This window comes from Leptonychotes weddellii, chromosome 6 (genome assembly GCF_054177405.1).
Source record: "Leptonychotes weddellii isolate Sample4059 chromosome 6, ASM5417740v2, whole genome shotgun sequence".
Lineage (NCBI taxonomy): Eukaryota > Metazoa > Chordata > Mammalia > Carnivora > Phocidae > Leptonychotes > Leptonychotes weddellii.
In genome coordinates, this window is record NC_138374.1 from 73,864,170 (window position 1) to 73,883,681 (window position 19,512).

General features: G+C 39.7%; 1 protein-coding gene across 1 annotated transcript in view; it reads right to left on the reverse strand.

Moving 5' to 3' along the window:
• The window catches only part of LOC102751140 (protocadherin-15), a 762,960-nt gene that overhangs the window by 84,040 nt on the left and 659,408 nt on the right, over positions 1–19,512 (reverse strand). Inside the window, exon 24 of the mRNA XM_081823172.1 lies at positions 10,251–10,378. Coding sequence (XP_081679298.1) covers positions 10,251–10,378 — 128 coding nt within the window. The remainder of the gene's footprint in view (positions 1–10,250; positions 10,379–19,512) is intronic.

Here is a 19,512-nt window from a genome sequence, read left to right on the forward strand (position 1 = left end):
CTCTTTATGTATATAATCTTGCCTTAGGCCTGCTGGTTTTCATTATGGAAATTTTATTAAAATTACTAGGAAGAATCAGCCATTTTTTATGACCTATTTGGACCTAAGTTTTCTTCATAATACATATTAAAGGAATCTAGTATTTTACTCTTCTTACTGGCAATACTAATAGGCGATTCAAAATTAAATGGGTTTAGAGAGATATGAATAAAACTTTTTAAAAAGATGATTTATCACTTTTGCTTAGATTGGTGTTATAGGTCTTCTGTGTTGGGCCAGGACGACACAAAGTTAAACAGAGGTTCAAGAAATTACAGGACGTTTTCGGACAAAAGTGATTCTTATTTGCCTGAATCGTCTTTGGAATTGTGTTTGGCAATGCAATCCTCATTTTCACAGGGATTCTGAGATTTTTAAGCTGAGTGTCAACACTCCTACCAGATGATAGAAGACGCGATCCTTGAAACCTAATATGGGAGCACACACACGATCATTACTACCCTACAACAGATAAAATCTCCTACAAGAAAATGGAAGCTTGACTCAAAAGATGATATTCCATATCCATACCCTGGACTGTTTTGCATTTAATCATCTGAAAGACATGTAGGCATTAAATAAATTTCTAACCCCAGTAGACAGTGATCAGACTTTGAAATATATGAGCCACCAATGAATTTAGGAAAGACAAAATGATTTGGCCATTCATTGAATAAAGTATTTTCTTGTCATATATCATGTCCAATGGCTTAAGACCCATAAAAATTCCTCAAGCTCTCTACTTTTAAGGAAATTTCCAGTTATGAGAGCGACTTTTCATCTAGTTTTAAGGACCCAAAACCTTCCTGATTTTTCAGACACTTATAGCTTGGAAAAAATAGTTCCCTTTCTATTTTAAGCAACAGAAATCAAGACAGTTCTTAATTAAGTCACATTCAAGCCAAGAAGTATAAATTAAGTTACTACCATGTGAATGGAAGATTTTAGATCTCCTTTCTGTGATAATAGAAAGGCTGATTTGTATAGAGAAGGAGAAGAGAAAGAATGAAACTTACATTTGCAAAATTATTTTATCTGGACAGTCCATTTGCAGCAAAGGAAAGCCGTGGTTTTGTCCATTTATACCATTAACAATGAAACTATAATTGTATACTTGTTTATACCAATACGGACCAATGCTATGTATCAGGAACTTTACATATCTCAACTTGTACAAGGGAAAAAAATGTAGGCTTGGACTCTTAGAAACAGAGTACTTAGCGATCATTTGTTTGCATATACCCTGCAGATTTCCAAAACAGGTACGAGGTTGTTTCTGAAACTCCATAAGGTTTAATAACATAAAAACAATTAAAGGGGAAGATGACAGAGAATAAAAGCAGAGCATCTCAAGGAAACCAGAGAGAAAGTTAGTGTGCCACATGCACATTGCATTCATCTTCTAAAATTGCTAAAGATGAATCAAATATTTGGCTTTAAGTCTCCAGCAGACAAACCGAAAGGAAAACATCATTCACTACAACATAATCCAAGACCATGTAACAAAAGCATACCAGTTGTTAGGAAAAAAAACAATTTTCTCGACAATTCGTGTCTCCATCGGAGTTAAATAAATGGAAAAGTATGATGGATGCCTGAAATTCAAAGAGATATCAAACCTAAGTCTTAATTTTGGCAAGAAAGAGAAATTCCCAGGGAAATGAGAGATCCTGTAACTCTGAGCATTGGAAGCAGACTCAAGAAAGTTTCACTGAGGGCGCCTGGGTGGCTCAGTTGGTTAAGCGACTGCCTTCGGCTCGGGTCATGATCCTGGAGTCCCAGGATCGAGTCCCATATCGGGCTCCTTGCTCAGCAGGGGGTCTGCTTCTCCCTCTGACCCTCCCCCCTCTCATGTGCTCTATCTCTCTCATTCTCTCTCTCAAATAAATAAATAAAATCTTTAAAAAAAAAAAAAAGAAAGTTTCACTGAAAGAGTATTTCTACTTATCTGAAAATCGATAATTTGTTCACATAGTTCATGGAACATCCTGATTCAAGAGGCTAAAGGACATGGCTATATGTAAAAAATAAATAAAATTTTAAACAAACACCAATTTGAGGTGGTAGGCACAATACATCTATAACGTCATTGAATTTGTGGGGAAGCATGACATTTGAATTATAGTAGAGAAAACACACACATAAATACGTAATTAAAATATAATGTGTCTAAGTTCTAAATAGACACATAGTAATTCAGTTATAGGGTCATAGCCAAGAAGGCAATGGGCTTGTGCCTCTTGAACAGTGTTCGTATAAAGCTGTGTTTCCCATAGTTGGCAAAGGGGAATCAAAATCAGTATTTTATGAGATTGGACTGATACTTGTTAACATGTCTATCGTATAGAGTGCCTAGGGAGAAAATGCTCCTAAAATAATCCACTGGCTTCCAGTGACACAAACCACAAAAACTGAGACATACACGGCGCTTTGGATTTCAGAATTAAGTAATCCACACGACTGACCTTCAAATGTAGCTCTCAGATATAACAATTCTCTCAGGGCACTTGGCATTTTTTTCCTCCCTGCCATCATTTTTCTAAGGTTAAGTAACATACAACTATCAGAAATGGTTAAAGGCTTTAAAAGGCACCAGGTCCTAAAGCAGTATTTGCATAAGAAAAGACAAGAGTGGCCGGGAGAGTTGAAGTGTAACGCCCCACCGAGACTTAATTTCTGGGACTGAGTCCAAGGGATTTGAGCCAGCCCTGCACTCTGGCACCTGGGAGGTGGCAGAAAGCTGTCTCTGGGCGGGGAGCTGGCTGTGCATCCTGATGGCTCTCCTGACTAGCTGTGGGCAGGTAACATACTATTTCTGTGCCTCTGTGTTCTCACCCGTAAATTGAGAATAATACAAGAACCCCATGGAGTTCCTGAGGAATATGAATGAGTTAGTTCCTGAGAAGCATTTAGAGTACCCAGCATCACTATTAGTATCCTCCTGGACGTGAGCCAGGCACGGGGCGAGTCCAAGACGCCACGCTGGGGAAACACGCTAAACCCTCACAAATGTGCTGGAATTGTTTTCCACCAGACTCGAGTGAGCAGGCACAGGGCTGGGGCTCAGGAGCCCTCGGAAGCACCAACCTGACTCCAAGCAAAAACTACTGCCCCCTTCACTGTTCACCTTGCGGATTTCTCCACGCTTTGCCCCTGAAGACATCTGCATCCTCTACAGTGCCCTTCGCTTTCTTCTCTCAACAGCATCATTCTGCTAAATCCTCTTGCCACGTCTCAATGCTTATTGAGAAAATGTAATAAATAATTAAGGATTTGACAGTGAGAACTGTTCCTTTGTTGACGCTTTTTCAAAATCGTATTTTTAGTTCATTTCTTAAACCTGTCTTCTCTAATAACTCAAAGATGCAATATTCATAGTCTTTTTGACATTCAGGAGACATCAAGTCAACATTTTAATTCAATTTTTCTGACACTGAGTTTTTCCCATCTGCAATCTGTGGAGAGAGGGACTTATTACACTAACTTCTGGAAAATATCCTCATAACTCAGAGATTTCTTGATCATACTTGGTCTCTCCCTATATTTGCAGTCAGGCTCTTGGTTGCAGTTAAAAAAACACGCATTAAACTGAAAAAATTAGTTACTAAATTGAGCGGTGCTTCTAAAACCCTATCTGATTTGTTGCTTTAATAGAGGGAATTATGATTCACAGAGGCCACCTCAATTTGAGAAGCAATTAGTTGCCTTGTTAATTGCCTCCTAATTTTTCAGAGAAACTTAATATGTTCTGTTATTTCTGCCAACATTCCATTTCTGCCACGATTCTACTCCTCACTTCCCATGGGAAGCAGGGGATCTGGAAGTTACCAGAAAAGTCCTTAAAAAAAGTAAACCGAACTGAATTCTCACTTCACTGGTTATGGGCTGAGATGCTTGGAAAGTTACTTAACCTTACTAACTACCATTTTCCCCAACAATACAATAAAGAATAATCTCCACCCACTGTAGAGGTATGTGTTTTATTCATTTATTTGTTTGCTTGTATTTATTTAAACAAATTCCATAGGCTAAAATATGAAGAGTTTTTCCACAGTTCCCAGAAAAATAATAAAGACATATAAATGGCAGCTATTGTTATCAGTAAGGTGTATTCATTAATATTTTCCACAGGACAAAGAGGACCAAAAAAGTTAATGTTCAAATGTCCAGCTTATTCTTACTTAGCTCACACAGAAAATTATGAGTAATATTTCAAATACTCATGAATTTTTCCAACTTTGCTTTCATCGGTTACATGGCTGCTTTTGAACTTTTTTTTTTTCTGTATTCTGGACACTGTTTCTTTTGACTTTTAAAAAATATATGTTGCAGGGCGCCTGGGTGGCTCAGTTGGTTGGGCGACTGCCTTCGGCTCAGGTCACGGTCCTGGAGTCCCGGGATCGAGTCCCGCATCGGGCTCCCTGCTCGGCGGGGAGTCTGCTTCTCCTCTGACCCTCCCCCATCTCATGCTCTCTCTCTCTATCTCATTCTCTCTCTCAAATAAATAAATAAAATCTTTAAAAAAAAAAAATATATATATGTTGCAAAATATATGCTTTTAGCTTATTGCTTTTCTTTTCATCATTGACAGCGTCTCTGTTAGAGCGGTCTGTTATTCTGATGTAACCAAATTTATCAGTCATTTTTCATTAGCAGAGGACATTTCAGTAAGTGATATTCAACTAATGGTCTTGACCCAAAGTTAGGGGCATCTGAATTTCCTGGGGGCTTTTCTTTTTTTTAAGATTTTATTTATTTATTTGTCAGAGAGAGAAAGAGAGCACAAGCGGGGGCAGAAGGAGAGGGAGAAGCAGACTCCTCGCTGAGCAGGGAGCCCGACATGGACCTCGATCCCAGGACCCTGAGATCATGATCTGAGCTGAAGGCAGACGCTTAACCGACTGAGCCACCCAGGAGCTCCTGGGGGCTTTTTCAACATACAAGGTGCTGTAGATTCTGACACGTACGTACTCCCTACAGGCTGAGAGCATCAGAGCCAGATAGTTGCAGCCAATACTGAGAGCAATGATGATGTGTTGGAGAACAAAATGTTAAAATCCACAGTTATATAATCAATAAAAATAAACAGATGAAAACAAATCTTTACTTCTGAAGCTGAATGTAAGATTCATATTCACATCAAGCTAAGAGGGATGGGTACCACTGAGGAATAATAGTTTTGAGAGGAACAGTTTTCATATTCTGCCAACATTGGAGATGCCCTTCTCCCTTTGGGATTTTTTCTTCACTGAGCTAAAATAGCCATCACATAAAATTTACCATTTGAACCATTTTTCAGTGCACAGCTCAGTTGTCTTAAGTACATTCACATTATCATGTGACCATCACTGCCATTCCCATCTAGCAGGTTTTTGTCTTCCCAAATTGGAGCTCTGCAACCTTACACATGAACTCCCCATCCCCCGCCCCACTGGCCCTGGCAGACCACCCTTCTCTTTGCCGTCTCGGAACCTCATACCAGTGGAATTATACATTTGCCTTTTTGTGTCTGGCTTATTTCACTGAGCATATTGTCTTCAAGGCTTATGCATGATATAGCGCAGGTCAACATTTCCTTTTTTTTTTTTTTTTCTAAGATTTTATTTATTTATTTGAGACAGAGAGAATGAGAGAGAGCACGAGAGGGAGGAGGGTCAGAGGGAGAAGCAGACTCCCTGCCGAGCAGGGAGCCCGATGCGGGACTCGATCCCGGGACTCCAGGATCATGACCTGAGCCGAAGGCAGTCGCTTAACCAACTGAGCCACCCAGGCGCCCAACATTTCCTTCTTCTGTAAGCCTGAATACTATTCTACTGCAGGTATGCACCGTATCAGGTTCATTCAGGCACCTGCTAATGGATATATAGGTTGTTGCCGCCTTTTAGCTATTGTGAATGATGCTGCTACCAACGATCATGTGTCTGATTGCATTCCTGCCTTCAATTCTTTTGGGTATATACTAAAGGTGATACTTTTAACTGATGTTAATTCTTGTCTCAAAGACTGGAGAGAGAAATTCCTATTGATTTTCTTCCCCCTTTCCCTGCAATAAAATAACTGATTGCTTGTGACCAATGGAAATCAGTTTGGTGGACCAGTGGTGACAGAGATATCAACATGAAGCCATAATAAAAGTTGTAGATTTTCCCAAATTAATACTTTTGTTCTGTGTCCTTTTGACACAACCTATGAAGTACTTTAACGTGACATGAACAATCAAATTTTTGAGCCAGAAACCAAATCTCTACATGTCTGTGTAAATAAAAGACTGACTTACTTACTCTTTTGTCTAGTTACTAGAATGTTAACTCGGTAAGGGCAGAGGGAGAGTCTTTTTTGTTCGCCTCCTTATTTTCAGCACATGCTAGGAATGCAATATATATTTTCTGAAAAAAGGAACTTGGAACCAGTCTCTAAACATATTAGATATGCTGCTTCAGAGCATATATACACAACTTTCTTTTATTATCACTTATATTTCAGAATTCATTTTAATAATGCTCTCACTGTGTTGCCTTTACCTTCACATATTTTTAGGAAGGCCCTTAATCCACTCTCCATATTTTAAGCTAGTTGAGTATAGTCTTATTCACCTATATTTTATTTTGTTTTAAAGATTTTATTTATTTATTTGATAGAGACAGCGAGAGAGGAAACATAAGCAGGGGGAGCGGGAGAGGGCGAAGCAGGCTTCCCACTGAGCAGGGAGCCCGATGCGGGGCTCGATCCCTGGACCCTGAGATCATGATCCGAGCTGAAGGCAGAAGCTTAACCGACTGAGCCACCCAGGCGCCCCCACCTATATTTTAAAGTCTCACCTTTCTTAGTCAATTCTATAGTATGTTTCCTCTTCCCCTCCCTACACGTTACACAATTTTTTAAATTGTGATTTAAAAAATTAGATTTAGGTTTAAATTAAATTTAGATTCCAGGCATCAAGGTTAAAGGCAGCTCTTCCAAGTGTCCACCAGTTAAGATTTATTACTCCCATCACCTCCCAAGCTCCCTGCTTCCAATCACTGCTCCACAAACACACTCTGCACTTCTTCCTTCTGGCTTCTGGCTCCCTGTTTCCTCTGCTTAGGGACACTCTGGCTCTGCCTCATTTAAGCTTCCCTGGGAGAAAATCTAACCCCCTTCAGTGCCACTCAAATTCTTCATCCCTCTGAGAGTGTTCATGTTCTTTCACCAACTGAAATGTCTCCTTCCTTTGAATCCATGTGGCAACTGGTGCTTTCCTAACAGCATTGATTATTACAGCACATACTTGCATCGATACACTGTTAAAGTCCTCTCCCCTCCCCCCTCCTCTCTCCATTCCTCCTCTTTCCCTCATGTGGAATATTACACTGCATAAAACTTGCTTCCTGGAAAGAACCCCTCTCCCTGGCATGAGTACCCCCCAATAAATCGAAGGGTGGGGTGTCCCTCAGAGTTCTCAGTCATCCTGGAGAAATGACCAGTCTCAGCCTCTCTACCTCATCACAGGAAGTCCACGTGTTCATTCCAAAGCACCTGTCACCACCCAGATACTCCTGCCCACACAGCCCTTTACACACGAGGATGACCCAGATTCCCACCTCACCTCTGCCACCAGACTTTCCAGGGGTCCTCTGGAGTTCACGGTCCATCATTACCAATATCCCCTAATACCCAGCCTTCTCTCGGACTATTAACTTTGCTTTCAGATTTCTCGCCCCCATGCTGTCCCCCCCGCCCCCAGGAGACATGGCTTTCTGCAGCTGTCTCAGACAGCGGCCCCCATACTTTACCAGGCACAGAGCCTGGGGGCAGACAGATGGCAGGTATCTCTCTGTCTGAATGAAGGCTTCTAGAATGTCATTCCACCTCCTTTGCCACCTTCTCCCAGTTCCTCTGAAGTACATGTCATCATCAAATTATATCACTCACAAGTATCTCACTACAGTCATCTATAGGCCTCTTGAAAAATCCCCTTTATTAATGGGATATTTTCAAGTTTGGCTTATTTTTCTTTCTTTCCACTACAAATGCTCTCAATACCATAAACGGTCAGGGGAAGATCCACCGGGCAATCTAATTTGCAGCATCTGACTTTTGATCACTCCCTCTCCTACCAATCTGCTCTTTACAGGGTGCAGACTGCGTTCTCCTGACATTCCTGCCCCCTCGCGGCGGCGACTTCTCAGTGTCCTCTGAAGGATTCTCTCCCTGGTGTCCAAGTGGTGAGTGCCAGGGCTTAGTCTGAGAACCTCTCTGTCTACACCCATATTCTAGGTGATTTCATCCTGGCTCACCATTTCTTCCCTGAATTTAGATCAGCATCTGTGACTGCCTTGCCATATTAAAAATCTCCAAGAATGAACTCAAGATTTCTGCTACTGCAGTACCTGGGAGAGGGATGGGGAACAAGACCTCAGGGTCATTCTTGATTTCTCTCATGCCCCACATATAATGTCAGCAAATCCTCTTGGCTGTCTTTGACTCCCTCCTGACCCTCTCCTTGGCCGACCGCCATGGTCCAGCCCACTGCCACATCTCTCCGGGAAAGTAGTACACGGGGCTCTGTGGGTCCTCGTCTGAGAATACTGTTCACCACCCCCATGCTAACCCTGCACAACATCCAGAACAATCCTCTTATACTGGATTATGTCATAGCTCTGAATAAAACCCTTCAAAGACTTCTTTTCTAACATATTGAGGGTAAACCCCATATTCTACATTTCTAATCCTGGGCTACATTTCCAATCTCATCTCCAAAGAGTCTTCCAGCCACACAGACCTCCATGCTCCCTCTAGCTTTAGGGACTTAGCAGTGGAATGAGCAGCACGCTCCTGACCTAGGAATCCACAAGTCTTGGTCTTGACCACAGGACTTTGTATTAAATAGCTACCAGTTTTATTCAACAGTGACTTGTTTCTTTCACTAGTTTGTAGTACTGGGGTGGTAACTCTTTTAGTTTGTTTTTGAACAGCTCTATGTTCAACTTCAAGAACAGTACGCACTGTGAGTACTCAAAAAAATTTGCTGACTAGATGAATGAACTGAATCAATCAACACTTCATGGGATGAAGTAAAATAGGATAAAAATCAACTCCTTTGGAGTTGCTTCTTACTTGCAAACCATAATATGATTTAGATATAATGTGACTGACACATTTGTGGACCACTTTTGGTTCTAAGTGGTGATTCAGATCAGGAGTCAGTTTTTGGCACTATGAAGGGGCTGTTTTGCAAACACATTATACATGTTCATTTGCTTGTTCATTTTCCTCTTTCATACTTCGTGTGCATAAGATGATAAAGCTATATGTAAGAAGAGTTCTAATCGTGGTTCTCCTGGTAACAAGAAAAGAAAGGCAACTAACTGATCATGAGTGAAACTAGAGGCAACCAACAGTTGGATTTGCCTAGGGAAATTTAGGTTTTATGTGTGTATATTAATGCTACTTAAAAAATATTCTTAAAAATACCTTCAGAAAAATAACTGTAATTAAGAATATAAAATGCTGGGATGCCTGGGTGGCTCAGCTGGTTAAGCATCTGCCTTCAGCTCAGGTCATGATCTCAGGATCCTGGGATCGAGTCCCACATCGGGCTCCTTGCTCAATGTGGAGTCTGCTTCTCCCTCTGCCCCTCACCCCACTCTTGTGCTTTCTCACTCCCTGACAAATAAATAAAATCTTTAAAAAAAATTCTAAGTAGGTTTGTGATTTTTTTCTCACATATCTGAGTTTTTTTAAACTTTTAATAAAGTGCTAAAATTATTAGTGTTATATTTTACATGTTTCAGATTTTGAATTTAAAAAAATATTGCAGAAAAAATAATTTAGTACATTATTTCTTCAATTAGAAAACAGTAATTTTATATTTGCCACTAGAAACTCCACTTTACCAATCTTTGGAGTTTTCCTGAATTAAACCTATAAGAGGCATACAAATCTACTGGGAGCCATACATTTTAATGATTTAATATCTTATTCAGTGTAAATTATCATAAGTAATTTTTCCTATTTTTGTAGTAAAAATAAAACACAAAAGTTGCACAGTATTCGCCTCATAACTAATCTGCAGTATGGCTAATTAAACCCCTGTATCTGAGTTTCAGACTTTTGTTCAAACACCATGAATAAGTACTCAGTCAATACAAACTACATGGTTATACTTTATCTGCAGAGTCTGAGCTCTTTGTTTTAACGTTAGCTCTGTATCTTAATAAATTTTCTCGTACCTTAACTCTGAGCACAGAAGTAAACATCCTTGCATCTTCAGATACACCTCCAATGTAGAATTTTTTCTGAAACACTGGGGGATGATCATTTTCATCCTGAATCTCAATATACACTTTAGCCGTATTGCCTGGAGGATAAGAAATAATATATTTTTAATTGGTGGCTATTCACCAGAAAAAATGCACTGGAGTAAATACTTATTATACTTTCTTTTTTTTTCTCTGAAACAATGGAAATGGCTTAAATCAGAAAGTCATTCCTGAATGGCAAGTCTAATCTCCCAAGGTCCACAGAGGACACGGATAATGATGTTTCTGGCATAATAATGTAAACTTGCTGTTATTTCTTTTAATTACAATGTCTTGGTAATTCATTTTACTTGATTTAATAGGCACTAAAGTATTGTGTTCTGCTAATTTTAATGAAACAATTCAACTGTTCACGCTCACAAACACTTCACACACAACACCAACTACACCAAAGTGACACAAACCTATAAACACCTTATGAAATAAGACAAGCTGACATCAACTAAAAACAGATTTTTTCCTTAAATATAAAACTAGCAATGATATTCTTTCAGTTTAAAAACATACAATTTTTTAAAAATTTTAGGGTGAAAAGTAAACAGTCGTTGGGTGAGGGGCTTATTTCCACAATGAGAAACCAAGTTTAATCATATGTTACAGGCTGTCGTTCACCCACAGAAAAGATGTAGCTGGAGAGATCACTGTCCTGTGACTCATCAACACTGGTGTGTGATGTCTACCATACTAAATATACCATAAGGAACATATTTCATCATCAAATGTTAGAATCTCACCCCCTCAATCATCATTCCTTTGATGAGAAATGTAGCACCTGTCACTAGTCCACAAATGACCCTTTACAAAGAACCCGATATATAAAAATAACTCGGGGTGCCTGGGTGGCTCGGTCGGTTAAGCATCTGCCTTTGGCTCAGGTCATGATCCCAGGGTCCTCAGATCGAGCCCCGTGTTGGGCTCCATGATCAGCAGGGAGTCTGCTTCTCCCTCTCCTCCCCTCTCCTGCTCTTTCTCAAATAAATAAATAGAATCTTAAGAAAAATGTTTGAAAACAACTCACAATCCAGAAAAAATGTGGAATAAGTGGGTAATCATTTTGCAACAAGTAGATTGAAATGATAAAAGTATTCTGATGTCTTACCAACATGAACTTTTTTCATATATTTCAGGTAGCATCAAATATAGGGCAATTGAGCTACAAATTACTTATCAGGGATACCCTAAAGTTGTTGCTCTGTCCTATCCCCGACTACATCTAACACCAATCCACTAGCATGGCAGGCACATCGTGGGTGTACAATATATCTGTGTTGACTGAATGGATGAAGGAATAACCTGCATTTTCTTAGAGAGAACTGAGAAACAGGCTGCTTTCTGCTTGCCTGAAAAAGGTCAGAGATGCAAGAGAGTTATCATCCCTGAGGTTTTAACCCTACCTGGCTGCTACCCATTTAGTTTCCCTCTTATTTGTCTCGTTCTCGCCATCCCTGACCTGGAAGAGTCAGAATCGAGAGGAGGGTGTGCTAGGTCAACAGAGAAGGTGCCAGGAGGGAAGCAAGGCTAATGGCAGAGTTTGCTTGCGGTGCGGGGTGGGGGGGGCTCTGAGCTGCACCCTGGTTGGCCACCAGCCTAGTTCTGCCAAAATGAACACCACTTTCATCTTACTAGCGGACCATTTTTATTTCTGGAATCAAAGGACCTAACAGCTCTCAATTTAATATGTTTTAACAAAAGCAATCCCAAACTACAATATCACCTTTAAACGTTTTTTTTTTTTTTTTTTATGTTCTTAATTAATGACCACATTAGCTATGGTCCCTATTGGCAATACTTGAGAAAGTGAAGGCTGATCTTAAACTCACTGTAAAGGAATAAATTTATGCTGAGATTTATCTGCTTTTCTCCTGACACTTTATAAGATGATGACAGAAGATTAAGGCTCAGGCACAAACATATTATGCCATCAGGAACAATTTGTGCTTTAGCAAATCTTTTAAAAAGCGAGTATTTCCTTAAGTATTGGGGAAAATAATGTGAGAATCAGTGTTGTAATTTAAAGTGACACTTACATGCTAATAAACATATTACATGTATGCATTTTATAAATTCCCAGAGAGACTGCAGTAATATAATTTTAAAATACCAGTTTAGTAGTTACTAAAAATCTCTAAAATTAACATCCGTAGAAACATCTAGATAAATATCTATCTATTTACACTAATGATATTCAATGAGTGTAAATTTTCTGTAAAATAATTTATCCTGCTTTAACCAGACTGAAGTTTTTCAGGATTTCCTTTTATAAAATACTCATCTCACAAATATCATTATTACCATGTAAGATATCATGCTTTCGTATCAACTGTGCTTAAGTCCATATTTGCTATGAGACTGATACAGAATTTAACCATATTTCACTTGGTGCTTTAAATCATAAAATAAATTGTGATAGTATTTCCAGGCCATAAATTATATGAGGAGAGCAAGCATGATGATGGGAGCATAATCACAGGACTGAATTCCTGTTTGAATTTTTCTTGTAATTTTTATTTGCTAGGTTTGGGCATTTTTAACTTTATATAATAATAATAATAAAAAATATATGTCTATGTAACGTACCTACTTCTCTCAGTTTTTTATTGGTTGCTCTTCTTCTTGCCTCTAACGTCTTTTTAATATGATATGGGTTAGTTTCTCCTCTTGATTTTTAAAACATTTGCCTAACAACCCTGCAGTTTAATAAAATTGTACTGGAATTGGATCATAAATCTGTGCTACTGAACTGCATAACTGATTTCTAACTCACCTGCCCGGAAAAGAAATGGAAAGAAAATATTATAGGTATTTTATATTTACTCATTTACTTATTTGCTGTTGAGTTCCATGTAAGTTTCATCTTGGGTTATTTTTATACCCAATAACTTTATCATAATCATTACTGCCTTACTGCATTTCACACTAGAGTTTTGTGTGATCACAATTTTATTTATTTAATTAATTTATTTTTTTAAAATGTCATTTTATTTTATTTATTTTTTTATTTTTTTAAGATTTTATTTATTTATTTGACAGAGAGAGACACAGCGAGAGAGGGAACACAAGCAGCGGGGAGAGGGAGAGGGAGGAGCAGGCTTCCTGCCAAGCAGGGAGCCCGATGCGGGGCTCGATCCCAGGACCCTGGGATCATGACCTGAGCCGAAGGCAGACGCTTAACGACTGAGCCACCTAGGCGCCCCCAAAAATGTCATTTTATTTTAAAGGTTTTATTTATTTATTTGGGAGAGAGAGACAGAGCATGGCAGGAGGGAGGGGGCAGCGGGGAAAGCAGACTCCCCACTGAGCAGGGAGCCAGATATGGGACTTGATCCCAGGACCCCGGAATCATGACCCGAGCCAAAGGCAGACATTTAACTGACTGAGCCACACCAGTACCCCTTAAGGATTTTTTTTAAATGACCTCTACACCCAATATGGGACTTGACCCCCACAACCCTGAGATCTAGAATCACATGCTCCACCCAGTGAGCCAGTTGAAGCCCCCACAATTTTATTGAAATAGGAGAAAAAACACAGCACCAAAGGGTAGTTAATAGTATAATTCTTTTTTTACATCTATAGGAACCTATTTAAAATATTTTTCATTTTATTTATGACTTTGTCCAACATAAACATTTTCTTATTTTGATAGTTCCTTATTTCTAATTAGAAGTTGAAGAATTTAAGCCCAGATTCACATCTTCACATGGTCTTCCTATGTCTAGCTAAAATTCCATACTGGGAGCTAATGGTTACTGGGTGGTATGTGGTGGGCATCGTTCCAAGATGTACAGGAGAATACAATCCAAGAGACAGAGCTATTATCACAACTATTGTTATTCTCAGCTTCATGCAGAAAACTGACATGAGAACGAGGTTAGGGGCTGGCCTGTGTTCTCTCTGGCACATGGTTGGGCTGAGACTGGAACCCATTATGGGACAATAGGATGCAAGCATGGACATCTGCTTGCTGTTGCCTCTAGCTCCTTGGGAAAAGGGCACATTTGTGTGCCCTAACATGACTGAAAAGAAGTTTCAGATTTATTGCTGGCCAACACTTTTGATTGATTTCAAACAACACTTTAAAGATTACAGTCGCAAACACCTCGCATTTCTTTAATTTCTCACAAGGAGCCTTTGTACCTTGCAGGTACCAGCCATGCCCAAGACACCCTCACTGATGCCCCACAGGTCATTTCTTCCCCCCGCCCCATGTTTGAGTTTCCACACAGCCCTCAATACTGTCCCAGATGACTTTAGTGCAGTGTTTATGATCGGACTCCCCAGTTACCATACAAGTATTTGATGGCCTGTTCTAGATCACATTTTTATTGAACAAGTAAACACATAAATACATTCACTGATCAATAAATTTTAGTATTTTGCCTTTGCTGGTTATGATCCCAGTCCAGTCATTCCCCCTCAGGATAATAAATTTTATGAGTTTACAATGTGTTGCGTGAAACACAATGTTGCCTTATGTGCCTGGAATTTACCTGCTCCCAGTTTAAGAAACGTCCTCTAATGGTCAGGGGTCAGATTTGGCCAGAAGATAAAAGAATATCTTAAGGATACAGTTCCTAAGGTAGAAAATGAAGTGGGAGGGGGACTCATGGATGAACCTGCAGGGCATTTTGCCGAATTAAGTCAGACAGGCAAATACTGTATGATCTCACCTACACATGGAACGGGGACAAGTAGAACTCATGGAAATGACAGTAGAGTGGCGGGGGACATGGAGGGTGGGTGTTGATCAAATGGACAAATGTTCAGTGACAAGATGACCACGTTCTGAAGCTCTAGTGGGCACCATGGTGACTGTAGTTTCTCATACTGCCTCGTATATCTGCTGAGAGTAAATCTTAAATGTTCTCACCACACGCACACACACATGCCCATGCACCCATGTGCGCACAGGTGAGTCAATGGACGGTAACCGTGTAAGGTGACGGATCCAAGAACTACTTTTATTGTGGTAAATCATTTCACAATACATATGTATATCAAATCACCATATTGTACACCTTAACAATTTAATTTCCCAATTATACCTGAATAAATCTGGAAAATAATTTTGATAGGTCTAATCAAAGACTGTAAAATAAATACTGGGGAGTCACAAAATAAATCAAATACACCCAGGTGGTTTAATCCCCAGAATGTCGCTCACTTAGATGTTCTAACCCACGGACATGCCATGTGCATGACACCAGAAACTTCCTTGGGTTACATACTTTCATGACACTTGTGTAAGGACTCAGGACTATATCCTGATCTTCCACTGAAGTTGGGTTTTGATGATTTCAAAGGCAGAAACTTGGAAGCAACTCTGATTTAAATTCCTTTAAGAAAATCCACTTTTTATCTTTTCAGAAGTATTTGCACAATCTTTTTTTTTTTTTTTCTCGTCAACACTCTATCCTTTATTTAAGGTAGCTGTGAAGCACACAACAGAAATGGAAAAAGGCAGAGGGAAAACAGGAAAATGAAAATGGGAGAACAGTGTGAGAAGAGCAACATTACCTGCCCTCCCCTTCCAGGTGAGACCACTCGAGGATTGGGAGGAGCCCACAGGGGATGAAGGACATTACAAGCTGGGGGGCAGATTTTTTTTGGTATGTGTTTTGGTTAAAGACATTATACTCTTACTATGCACTTGGGGGCTCAGTGCCTCATTTCCCTCCCCCAAATTGACATTTTTTCCTCCAATTTTGTAGGAGAGAACCTCTTCTTTGGGTAGCACCTTTGACTTCAGTGAGCCAAGAAGTTCCAGAAGTGACCGCTCCGGTGAGGGGATGTGAGATACCTCCTTAGTTTGCAGAAAGAGAAAATAGAACTACTTAACAGTAAAGCTCAGGAAAGAAAGTAGGAGTCGGAACAGGCCTTTGTTCCCTTAGGCAATCTAACCAAAGTGAAAGGTGTTCAGAAGAGTAAGTGACCTTCCAAATACCATTAACTTTAACTTGACTCCATGTTTTTCTAGACCAAATTTACTTTGGAAGTATTTTTTTTTCTTTCTTTACTTTCAATAATTAATTCTGGGCTGTTAGTTTTCCCAGGAAGCCCCTAGTATTCTCAAGATCAATCTGTTTCTTCTATGCACATGACAAACCTATTGCCTACATTGCACTGGGTTCTCAAAAAAGACTTTCTGGATGGTGATCCAAGGAGTTAAAGCCATGGTCCTCGGCCATGGTTGATTTTGCTCATCTGGAGACATTTTTGGGGAGGATAGGTAGGGAAATTTAGTAGGTAGAGGCCAGGGATGCTGAGAAACATCCTGTCATGAACAGGACAGGCTCCTGCAGCAAAAAAAAAATTTTCCAGCCCAAACTGTGGATAGTGATGAAGCTGGAAAAACCCCAATTTAAAATAAGAGAGAGAGAGGTTAGAGGAGTTAAGATAAATGGAAAGATTATGTGGATATATAATGACACCGTGTCTTGAGTCTACCTGCATGCAAACGTCTTTAATGTGGGACTCCATCAAAACAGGCTGAAATTAATCATATGATGGCTGTCCCCATTTTGGTTGAGTTCTTTAAAGTCAGGGGTTAGATCCCTGTCACTGCCTGTTGGCCTCTGCTCTTGACATTGCCTCCAACTGAAATGCTCTGAGCTCCAAGCACATCTCTAATTATCACCGATAAATACATCAAAGAAATAATTACTGTCATCCTTAGGATTATGGGAGCTTAGTCTGATTAGAAAACATACACTAGACTCTAAAATATTGGAGGCGATGACGGTTTTTCTTATTGTTAAATATTCTTCATGGTCTAATGCATTAAGGTGACCATGTATGAGCCAGCAAGAGAGGTGTTACCAGAAACCAACCCTGATGTCACCTTGATCTTGGACCTCTAGCCCCCTGAACTGTGAGAAAATGCACTTCTGTTCCTTAAACTACCTTGTCCCTGGTATTTTGCTATACGAGCCTGAGCACACTAACACAATGACAAAGCTAACTACTAAAAAGTTGAGATGTTTCTGAGCTAAATGCTTTTCTGTGCATTACTTCAATTTATCCCCATAATAACACTGTTATTGATTATCCACATTTTGTCGATGCAGATAATGGGGCTTGGAGAGATTAAACGAGGTGTCTAAGATTGCACAACCAGAAGAGGCAGAAGATTCAGACCCAAGCCTCTGACAACAGATATTCCTGACCATTTCACTTAATGGCCTCCCTTCAGTTTGGGTAATTTTAAAAACCCAATGTAATCCTTAAACCTCTCTAAGTTTGTGATTTATGGGGAGCTAGGACAATCTGGATCAACTGGCATAAATTTTTAATTTATATTTAGGTATATGTACATTTATGCCTAAAACCACAGGAAGAACTAACATTTCACTAGGCAATGTCTAAGGTTTTCTAAGTTTTTAGAACTGTCTGGTGGCTGAGAATATAGTGATAGAATGGGGCAGGAAAACAAGTCTACTTTTCAACTGCATCAGGAAAATGGTTGAAGACTATGTAGATAATCTGGTTTAAAATTAAATCTGCTCACTGGAAGTGTTTCTATATATCCTTTGCTGAAAATATCCTTCATTCCTGCTTCATGGGAACGTGGGGCAAGGTAGAAACACCATGAATTCAAAATGAGAAATCCTGGGGCACCTGGGTGGCTCAGTCGGTTAAGACCAGACTCTTGATTTTGGCTCAGGTCATGATCTCAGGGTTGTGAGAAAGAGCACCACGTCAGGGGGCTCAAGATTCTCTCTCTCCCTCTGCCCCTCCACTCCTGCTCATTCACTCTCTCTCAAAACAAAACAAAACAAAAAACACCACACCAAAAAAACAAAACAACAAAACAAAAAAACAACAAGCAAACCAGAAATCTGCTTTCTACATTCTGGAGTTCCACACCGAAAAAAAACCAAAACCAAAACAAAACAACAAAACAAAAACAAAAACAAAACAAAAAACAACAAGCAAACCAGAAATCTGCTTTCCACATTCTGGGGTACTTTTTGAACAAATCGGGACAAGAAAAAAGCCCTGATTTTCTCATCTGTAACTTTGTTGAAAAACAATAGGCTTATTTTGGTTATTAAATGTTATGATGGACAAGCATGTACTTACCATCACCATAAAAATGTAAACCAATAGAGTTGTTGTCCATAAAAAATGAAAAGTGTTTTGGCATACATGCTATTTTCAAAACATTTGCACAGTGGGTAGATTATATAAAAGTATATATGAGTACTTATAATACTATATATGTATATTTTTGGATAAGTATGAAACAAGAAGAAATATTGGTTTTTGCCCCTGTCTCCTAAAACTCCTTGTAATTAGGGGTGCTAGGAGAATCTTTTGTTCTAACACTTAGTCTTTGGCCCCATTTCCTGACACAGAGCTCCTAAGGAAGACCTAATTTCCCAAGTGATCAGAGCATCTGACACAGAGCTTCTAAATCCCTTGGAATTCCTGGGTGAGAGAAATGTCTTCTGTTCTAATGAGGCAACTCTTGCTCGGCTCCAGGATGGCTGTAATCACCAGAGAGCCCAAGCCGTTATTAGAAGCTTGGAAGCTGAACCATGAGAGACGATGGACTCTGAAAAACAAACAGAGGGTTCTAGACAGGAGGGGGGGTGGGAGGACGGGTTAGCCTAGTGATGGGTATTAAAGAGGGCACATTCTGCATGGAGCACTGCGTGTTATACTCAAATAATGAATCATGGAACACTACATCAAAAACTAATGATGTAATGTATGGTGATTAACATAACATAATAAAACACACACACACACACACACACACACAAAGAAGCTTGGAAGCTTCAGGCCCACTGCCCATTCTCTGCAGAGGGCAGGGGGGCTAGAAATGGAATTAATAATCTGTCATGCCTTTTATGTGATGAAACTTCCATAAAAATCCCCATAATATGAGGTGTGGAGAGCTCCCAGATTATGAACACATCTATCCACCGGGATGGGTGGTGCACCCAGAACTCCAGGGGAAGGAAGCTCCTTTCAGACTTCATCCTCTGTATCTCTTTATCTGGCTGCTCATCTGTGTCCTTCATCATGTCCTTTATTATACAAGAAGCTGGTGAACGTAAGCAAGTGTTTCCCTGAGCTCTGTGAGATGTTACAGCGACTGATTGAAACAATAGGGGGTCATGGGAACCTCTTATTTGTAACCAAGCCTGACATAAGTTGTGAGTAA